The 10,305-nt window shown below is 39.3% G+C and overlaps 1 protein-coding gene across 1 annotated transcript in view; it reads right to left on the reverse strand.

Moving 5' to 3' along the window:
• Positions 1 to 9,720, reverse strand: part of LOC143022282 (uncharacterized) — a 14,859-nt gene extending 5,139 nt beyond the window's left edge. The window contains exons 1-4 of the mRNA XM_076180426.1: positions 9,576 to 9,720; positions 5,337 to 5,480; positions 3,673 to 3,888; positions 2,738 to 2,842 (exon numbers count right to left, since the gene is read on the reverse strand). Of these exons, the coding sequence (XP_076036541.1) occupies positions 2,738 to 2,842; positions 3,673 to 3,888; positions 5,337 to 5,408 (393 nt within the window). The 5' untranslated portion in view covers positions 5,409 to 5,480; positions 9,576 to 9,720. The remainder of the gene's footprint in view (positions 1 to 2,737; positions 2,843 to 3,672; positions 3,889 to 5,336; positions 5,481 to 9,575) is intronic.
• Positions 9,721 to 10,305: the final 585 nt, after the last annotated feature.

Below are 10,305 nucleotides of genomic sequence, written 5' to 3' on the forward strand. Positions count from 1 at the left end.
TCTATCCAGCCTAGTAACCCCCACCATACTTCTCAGACACCTTATCTCAAACACATTCAAACTCCTTCTCTCTTCTTCTCTTATGTTCCACGTTTCTGCCCCATACAGTGCTGTTGGCACAATCACTCCTTCATATAATCTCCTCTTCGCATCCATTCCCAAATGTCTATTCCTCATTACACTCTTTAATCCACCAAGGCATTTACTCGCTTCTCTCAATCTACATTCTACCTCCACCTTCACTCCACCTTTTCCTGCTACACTTGCACCCAAGTATCTAAAACTATCCACTTCCTCCAGTCGCTCTCCCTTAATGTTCACTTCCAGTCTACTGCCACTTTCACCCCTTGTACATCTCATCACCTTACTTTTACTCACATTTATCTTTAGCTTTCTTCTATCACATACTCTCCCAAACTCTGCCACCAGCTTCCTCAATCCCTCCTCTGACCCTGCCACAAGCGCAGTGTCGTCCACAAACAACAGCTGGCTCACCTCCCACTTTTCTCCATTTTCTTTAACCATCTCCAATCCCTGACCCACTACCCTAGCATTCACCTCTCGCACCACCCCATCCATGTATAAGTTGAACAGCCAGGGCGACATAACGCATCCTTGACGAAGTCCCACCTTTACTTCAAACCACTCACTCTCCCCATTTCTAATCATGACACAAGCTCTACTACTCTCATAAAAACTCTTGACAGCTCCCAAAAGCTTTCCTCCTATCCCATAAATCTGCATAACCTCCCACAGTGCCTTTCTGTCTACCCTATCATAAGCCTTTTCCAGATCCATAAAAGCCCAAAAAACATCCTTCCCCTTTCCTATAGCTTTCTCACATATCTGTCTTACCACAAAGATCTGATCTACACAACCTCTACCTGTCCTAAATCCACACTGTTCCTCACCAATTACTCCTTCTGTTCCTCTCCTAATCCTCTCAATCAAGATCCTCCCATAAGCCTTCCCTACTACACTTAACAGGCTAATCCCTCTGAAACTACTACATTCACACTTGTCCCCTTTTCCCTTGTAAAGAGGAACTATACAGGCACTTCTCCAGTCCTCCGGTACTCTACCCTCTCTCCAGCAAACATTAAATAACCTCACCAACCAGTCCACCATCACTAAACCTCCCTTTTTCACATATATATATATATATATATATACATATATATATACAATATATATATACATATATATATATATATATATATATACAGTATATATATATATTCTATATCCTAAGAATATATATATATATACTGTATATATATATATATATATATATATATATACATATATACATATATATTTGTAAATGTATATATATATATATATACATATACACGTTTATGAATATATATATATATATATATATATATACATATATACATATACATTTGTAAATGTATATATATATATATCTATATATATATATATACACGTTTATCTATATATATATATATACACGTTTATGAATATATATATATATACATATATACATATATATTTGTAAATGTATATATATATATATATATATATATATATATATATATATATATACATACATACATACATATATATCATTAAAAGTGACGGCTAGTTTTGCATTAATTGTTTTCTTAAAGGTATTTCCCATATACCTTATTATAGATTTGTGTTCCTTAGAAAGGAAATTTATGACTTGGCTGTATGTAGTCATATTAGCTAGATCGCAATTTCGGGTTCAAGACCCTTCTTCAGTAGCTGTAGGGATGTTCTATCTTGTTAGAATAAGATTTAATCCGATGAGTCTTGTTAAAGGGGGAGATTTTCAAAATCGGTTATAGGTCATCGTATGGCTCAACGACCAACGGAGCATGTGTATGATATACATATATACATACACAATATACATATACATGCATACATGTATATATATATATATATATACATATGTATATACATGTATGTATGTATATGTACAGTATATTGTGTATGTATATATGTATATCATACACATGCTCCATTGGCCCTTGAGCCATACGTTGACCTATAACAGCTTTTGAAATGTTTCCCCTTTGCCTTTTGTCCTATGCCCGCCCTTCCAGCCGCTCATCTGGTTCTGTCCGCTGCTCTCGGATGTCTTCCCTCAAGCATCGGTTCTGGCCTTTCCTGGGTTTGCCGAGCGGCCCTTGTCCAACCATATCATCAAGGAAGATTCTTTTTGGTATTTGTTTCTCGTTCATTCTATCCACATGCCCTGCCCATTTAAGCCGCCCTGATTTTATGACTTGGCTAATGTGCGGCTGACCTGTTTTCTCTCTAACCTCATAGTTATGTCTTATCCTTCACTCTAATGTAATTTGATTCAGTATAGGCGATTTGCATTGTACAGTCAAGACGCACATTCTGATCACTATTTTCATTAGGTATGTGGTCGTCGCAGCCCGAAGGGATTTCTCCCCGTCTTCTCCTTTTATGCATGGGGGGACGGAGAGGGGGGCCGCCGAGTTTATGAAGCGGCCTTGCTTTGGATGTGCTGTGTCTTGCGACACTGCTTCTGACCCAGGGCAGTGGACAGGATGCAGGGATGACCCGTCATCCAGGAGGTGCCAAGATAAGAGGGAGGGAGGAGGGTAGAGGGGAGTGGAATATATAGGAAATGGAATGGGTGGGAGTGGTTTCTATGCCTTTTTCTTTTTGGTATATGTATGTGGTCGCCGAGCTACACACAATTTGGAAGTACTACCTGTCCCTCGAGCGTGGTGAGCTGCGGCCGATCTTTTTGAAGTTCTCTTGGTGCCCACGAGGCAGAGGCTGCCCGCTGGTCCGCGCCGTAGCGTTCGTTCATCGTCTGTGAAAACATTATCATTGTTATTGATGATCACCACTATAAATGTTTTTGTTTTTGCTACTGTTGTTTATGTTTATGGTACTGGTAATAGTTGTTTCCCTTTTGTCATTCACTACTTCCTATACTTCTTTCAGCTTCTGATATTCTTTCTCTTTTTCTTTTTCATTTATCTTGTTGAACCATCAGCACTTCTCTACCACCATCCCTTTCCTCCTCCTACACTTTTACTCAACTGTCAATTTCACTTTTACCGGCTAATGATCTCACAATCCCTTTGCTCTCATCCCTGAAAGCATTAACTCCCAGAAGTCTTCCCATCCCCATTCTATTGGTTATTGGTTGCTTTAAGAGAAGGTTAGATAACTTTATGGATAGGGATGATAATTGGTAATGGACATGGAACTGCCTAGTGTAGGTCTTATGGTCTATTGTAGTCTTCTTCATTCTTATGTTCTTATGTTCTTTTGTAAGAGGAAAAAATGTAGACTACGTCATCAAGGTGAAGATGGCTATTCCATTCGATGACGTACTTTTTTATTTTAAACTAGTTACTGCGTTTATGCATCTGAGGGAGAACACTTAAGACACGATTGAGAGCCTCTTACCCCAAGTCTCCTCCCTTGGCAGCATGAAATAGTTCCTTGTCAGTTACTACAAAGTAGAAAGCATTGGTCAAGATAGGCCTACCCCTCCCCCTTTTGTCTGAGGATGCTCTCTGTACGACATCGTTTAGCGCCGGCTAAATACCTGTGTGCTGTGTCAGCGAGTTATAGTGGTCGAATCTTTTCTGATGGCCCTATTATTCCAGGAGTATCTGGGACATGACCCACCTTTATCGCATCCTTGAGCTTCTTGGGATTATGGACGTTGGTCGCAGCGTTGGAGATCTCCGCCAGAAGGCGCGTCATCGAGGTTGAGAGCGTGTGGATGCGGTGATTCTGGACGCGGCCCTGGGAATGGCTCGTCTGAAGGCGGTGGCTAAGCTCCTTGACCTGCCGCTCTCGCGCCGCCATGGACAACCGCGTCTCGTTCAGCTCCTCCTCCAGCTGTTACGACGACATAAATCGAGAGCTGAATCGAAGTTCGGGTTTGGGCCAAAGAAGAAAGAAAGTTTTTATTTGAGTCCGACTTTCTGCCTGTATAGTCATTCTTACTAACACCAGACAATATTAGTCATTTTAAAGGGTAACATTAAACTCTTGGAGTACGATGTTCGAGTTGTATCTTTATTGTGGCTGCTGCCAGGCAATCTTACTTAGCTAAAGTTAAAAACCTCTTGCACTTAAAGGGTTGGTCCTGAAATACATAAATTAGATGCCAGGCATTCACATGAATTATAGACTTATGTTAAACCAAGCCCACCCTCAACGTCTCCACAGTGACAGTGATTACCTGCCCCAGGAGAGGCTCATACAACTACTGTAGGGCATCGGAACAGCGGTCCTAAGGACAACCTACCATACCAACGATAATATAAGGTTATTAAGAGATCCCGCACTACGCATATATTCCGCAACTATTGGGATTTATTTGATCAGGTGAAACTTTGGCTATAAATTCCTTGTAGGTGACCCCATCCCTAATTAACAAAAAACTTATAGATACTATAAGAACACCAACCTATTATAAATAAAATTTGCATTAGGTAGTAGGAATATATTAAAAAGCGAACAGAAAACATTATACCGGAAATGTTCTCTCAGGTCTTGTGGTGGGGAAGGCGCTAAAATTGTTGTTCTAGACTACTCATTATTTCTTCTTATCAATTTCTTCTTTACCATTTGGAAGGAAATACTTTCCAGAGACAGATAACTTTTCTAACCTGTTATCTGGGTGGAAACTTTCTTTTGAAGCTTAACAAAAATCTTTCGTCTAAATAATCCCTTTAAAACGTACATACATACATACATATACCAAGGTTTTTTTCCCCCTTACCAGGGGGGTAGCCAAAAAGGACAAGGCACAAAAACATTCCCACCCATTTCATCCCCGAAAACACTCCACACCCCTCCACCCTCCCTCCCATCTTAGCACCTCCTTTAAAACGTATCTTATAAAATCTTATTGAAGTTAACGCTATACTATTGCATTCAAACTAAAAAGTGACGAAGGTTTTAAAACTGCTGTACCTAGCTGGACCTTGATCAACGTGGATGAATTTTTCCCACCGACCAAGGAAAGCATCTCCTATCTGGATATCATTCCCAAAGTTTAGGAAGTACAAAACACTTAACCCATTAAACTCCGATGACAGGATTGTTGTCATTTGGTCAAATAAAACAAAAAAATCATAAAACACCAAAATGTTTGATCAAACACCAGAAAAATATGACGTCAGCCCTCGCACGAAGCGAGGACTGACGTCATATTTTTCTGGTGTTTGATCAAACATTTTGGTGTTTTATGATTTTTTTGTTTTATTTGACCAAATGACAAGACTCTTGTCATCGGAGTTTAATGGGTTAAGGATGTTAGTCTTAAGAGGAAATCCCACCTTTTTAATCTGATGGTTGGTGTGGTCGAGAGCCGTCTCGAGGGGTACCAGTTGACTCTTGAGGCCCTCCATCTGGTGCTCGAGCAGGAACCGCTGCTTCTCAAGTTCCCGAGTTTTTTCGTGTCCCTCACTTATCTTCGACTCCTGAGAACGAGTACATGAGTTTACCCTTTCAGAACGGTGAAATTTTAGTCGGAGATCAATAAATGCAAATCTTTTTAGGTGTGGTACAAGATAATTTATCAAAGCAATTGATTACTGAGTCTACGAGGGTGGAAAATACCTTGCACTTACTAGCAAAGACGATATAATAAGAAATGTATTAGTGGGTGATAGACTATGTATTAACGATCATCAAGAAATAAGATTCAGCATAAAATGGGAAGAAATGAATAGTACAAATAGCATAGTATCTGACTTCAGAAAGGCTCATTTTGGAGGAATGAAGAAATACTTGAGTAAGCTTGATATCACTCCGATGGGTAATAGACCTGACCTAGTTCATGACACGTGGGAAGTAGGGGAACACCCTAGTGAAGTCACTATCGAGGTCAGCCCGGAGGTCACAAACGAAGTCAGAAGATTTGAACAACATCCTAACTGCTAAGATTCTGATTACCAACGTGATTTTATACACTACAGGAAGGATAGAGGAGAAACTGATGCATCAAAATGGATAATGAATAGGTTGAAAAATCGGAATGAAAAGAGGGCTTTACGAGTATATTAAAATGGAAAGGGGAGAAACACAATTTAGGACTAGGTATAATGAAATTACACGACTGGTAAAAACAAAACAAAACAAAAACACGCGCAGAGCAAAGCATAACTACGAAATTAAGGTTTAAAGTCAGTCGGGACTAAACTCCGAAGTCTTTCTTTCATCTCTACAGATCTGAAAATAAGGAAAATATAGACCCAATTAAAACCAACAAGGATATCTTGACAGATACAGAGAGGAAATGAGCGAAGAGTTTAATAAATCTTTTCTCTCAGCATTTACAAAGGGAAGGTTAGATATGGTACCTGACTGCAACCCGGTCCTCAGTGGGGAAGAGAGAGATAGACTAACTAGAATTAGTATTAACAAGGAAGATGTAGTAAATAGGTAGGTTGACAAGTCACAAAATCCCTGGGTTCAGTCGAAAAAATTCAAGAGTGCTAAAAGAGTGCAATTTTGAAATCTGCAACCAGTTAACAAAGGTATTTAGTAATTAGGTCGATACTGGATTCTTGCCTGTATTTAAAAAGGGTGTTGAATATTCTATGCACAACTACAGATCAATCAGTTTGACGTCGGTTATAGGTAAATACAGCAAATAGTATCAGGGAGCACTTAGAGAGGCATAATCTGATTCATGACTCATACCATGGGTTCACCAAGGGTAGGTCGTGTGTAACTAATTTATTATTCTTTTACAATAATATCTACAAGGTGTCAGATAACTATGATAGTTACGATGTTATATACCTCGACTTTGGCAAAGCGTTCGACAAGGTGTCCCACCTGAGACTACTAAATAAAATCAAGGCCTATGAAATATGGGGAATTTTTTTTAACGGATTAGAGCATGGATTAGTAGTGGAAAACAGCGGGTTACTATTGACGGTGTAAAATCCAAATGAGGGACTGTTACTAGTGGAGTTCCCCAGGGCTAGGTTTTGGGTCTCTTATTGTTCATTATGTATATAAACGACTATAACAGTGGTATTAATAGTGTCAAATTAATTGTCCTCGTTCACAATTAGCGGTTCTTCGAAGTCCTCCTGACACCTTTTTGCAACTGTCTTCCGGTCTTATCTTAAAAAGTATCTCATTCTCTCGTTTTACATATTTTGTGATAGTGTCAACGCTTACTTAGATTGACTGAGTTGAGAGACATTAGTAAAATAACTTTACTAGTAGCAGTTCAGACACGGTTAGAAATTTAACTCTTTCGCATTGTTTGATGATTTTTTTTGTCGTGTTTTGCAGCTGATGTCAGGCGACTTTATTCTAACAAAGAAGAAAAACCCAAATCACAGTGGCGAAGAAAGGGTAAAAAACCAATTATCATCTTCAACTAAGCTGCATGCCATTAAATTTACATTGGCGCTAAGAGGAGGACCTCGGACAATAGGTATCAAGATAAACAGGAAGAGATAGAGGAAGAAGAAGAAGAAGAAAAAAACAAAGTTAGAAGAAATGGAAGACCACGAGAGGGAGGCGTGCGTTGAATTGCATCATGAAATAGAAAGCGAGTCCAGAGTCCACCGGAACTTGCGGCCGCTCATCTGCGAAACGTCCCGGGAAGGCACCGGACGTCGTCGTTCTTTACCAAATCACACCCGAACTATCAACCTCCTAGTCTTCCTATCGCACCGGGCGGCGATGGCGGAGACGACGCATTTCCCTTTTTTTTATCTGCCTTTCCATAAATGGTGGATTTTTCCCTTCTACCCTGGCTGCTGACAGGCTATTTCATTCATTTCTGTAGCATGACAGTAATAGTAACTGTTGCTTCGAGTTTCACTGTCTGAAAACCCGCAATCTTACAGTAGCAATCAAGGGTCGTTGTACTCTTGCCTGTGTCGTATCATTGTAGGTCTGTTTCCATGTCACAGGCTAGTAAGAGGTGGAGAGAGCCAGTCACCGGAGGTAACTTCCCCTTATGTGAAAGTGGAAGAAAGCTGAGAGACATAGATATTTTGGGCTCAGTTCGGAGGTTGAATGTCCAGCACCTTAGGGCTTCATTTATAGATGGAAGTTAGGGTGCAGATGGAATCTACAGATAAGGAAATGATTCTTTCTTACGGTTGTACATATGGATATATGTTAAGAAGCTACACTGTTTGGATTCAGACTTTTGCATGAAAGACTGTTTCCTACAAAGTAAGGACGATGTAAGAAGCAGTCGCTCATGCAAGGTATCGAATCCTAATGGTGTAGCTTCTTATTCAATTTGTCGCATTGACACACACACACACACACACACACACACACACATACACACACACACACACACACACACACACACACACACACACACACACACACACACACACACACACACACACACACACACACACACACACACACACAAACACACACATACACACACACACACACACACACACACACACACACACACACACACACACACACACACACACACACACACACACACACACACACACACACACACACACACACACACACACACAAGCATATATATATATATATACACACACACACACAAACACACACACACACACACACACACACACACACACACACACACACACACACACACACACACACACACACATATATATATATATATATGTATATATATAACATATATGTATATATATAACATATATGTATATATAACATATATATATATATATACATATATACAAATATATATATGTATATATGTAAATATATGTATATATATATATGTGTATATATGTATATAAATTTATATATATGTATATATATATATATATATACATATATATATATATATATATATATATATATATATTTATATATATATATATATTATATGCAAACCCTTAAAAATACCCCTTAAAAAAGCTCAGTGGCATTCAACCCCCATTTATACACGAGTATCATTTCGTTTTCCTTCAGCTTCCTCTTCCTCTCCTGCAAAAACTGATCCCACATAAGCGTGTGGTCTGTCCTAGGTAGTCCATAGTCCTGAAGACGAACTCCGGACAGGGTTCGAAACGTAGGATTAAACTTCTGACAACGAGTCCAGTGTTTGCATTCCATCCAACCATAGTTCCTGGACTGCTCTTCACGAATAAATACGTACATACATACTGTACGTGCATGCATACATACATACATACATGTTTGGATAAATTACATACATGCAATTAACAATTACCAATGAACAATCTACTACTTTACTTCAATCATTTGTATTATATTTTTCTATGTAATGGATGTCTCTCATTATATATATATGATTATGAAGTTTGGTAGTTTCAGTGCCATTAGGAAGTGATACTCGTATGTAGACACCAAATGCCTTATCCCTCTATCTCTCAATCTCCAGTTACACATAAACAAGAAAGAGCGATGATTTATTCTGTCAGTAATTTTGCACGATGGTACAAAAAAAAAAAAAAAAAAAGGAAATGGAAATATAGATATAAATGTGCGTTAATCAGTCCGAGGGGGTTTCCAAATACCTGTTTTCAGGGTCAAAAGGTCTAGCGACTAACCCTTTCTTGTATGACGTTATCCCGGTGGCTGATCTCCCTCCTGAGGTCGTGGAGGTCCCTCTCCAGGCACTTGATGACGTTCTGTAGCCTCGCTCGTTCCTCCGTCAAGGTCCTCGCCTCCACCCCTCTAGCCTCGCTGTCTCTCTGTGCTCTGCAAGACGAAGAAAGTTGGGTGTCGAGCGGGATTCAAACTTTAATCTTACTGTTGGTATTTGTTTTTTCCATCCCTGAAGGTTCCTTTGATAACCTGTTTCACCGTTTTAATTCCTCATAAGTTCTCATATGATATAAAGGTAGATGTGTGGGCGAGGTTGTATATGTGTGAAAATAGGAAGGTAGGTTATTAGGCAGGTAACCGGAAGAAGTACGTGCGCGCGTGGGTTCGTATTTACTTAGATTTATTCACCTAGTTTTGATGTACAAAAATAGAGCTAACCTCATGGATTCCATCCCTATGATTCCATTGGTCAGGAAATTAGTTTGTATATCTTATTTGACTATTTCCTTCAAGCATCATGTCTTTTTCAGTTCTTTCAACGACCCTTTCGTCCTTGAGTAAGAGGTATTCTCTGTAAATATTACCCATCATTCCATAACTCTCGACACAGCAGTCTTATCACTCCTGTCTTTTCTTTTCGATGAGTGCAGGTAGCTTTCTCTAATATTTTCCCGTTTAGGTTTTTGGCTGCATTCATGAGGACCACAGTTACACAGCCATTCTTTTATGATC

This window comes from Oratosquilla oratoria, chromosome 44 (assembly GCF_046742065.1).
Source record: "Oratosquilla oratoria isolate Oo_2021 chromosome 44, ASM4674206v1, whole genome shotgun sequence".
Taxonomy (NCBI): domain Eukaryota; kingdom Metazoa; phylum Arthropoda; class Malacostraca; order Stomatopoda; family Squillidae; genus Oratosquilla; species Oratosquilla oratoria.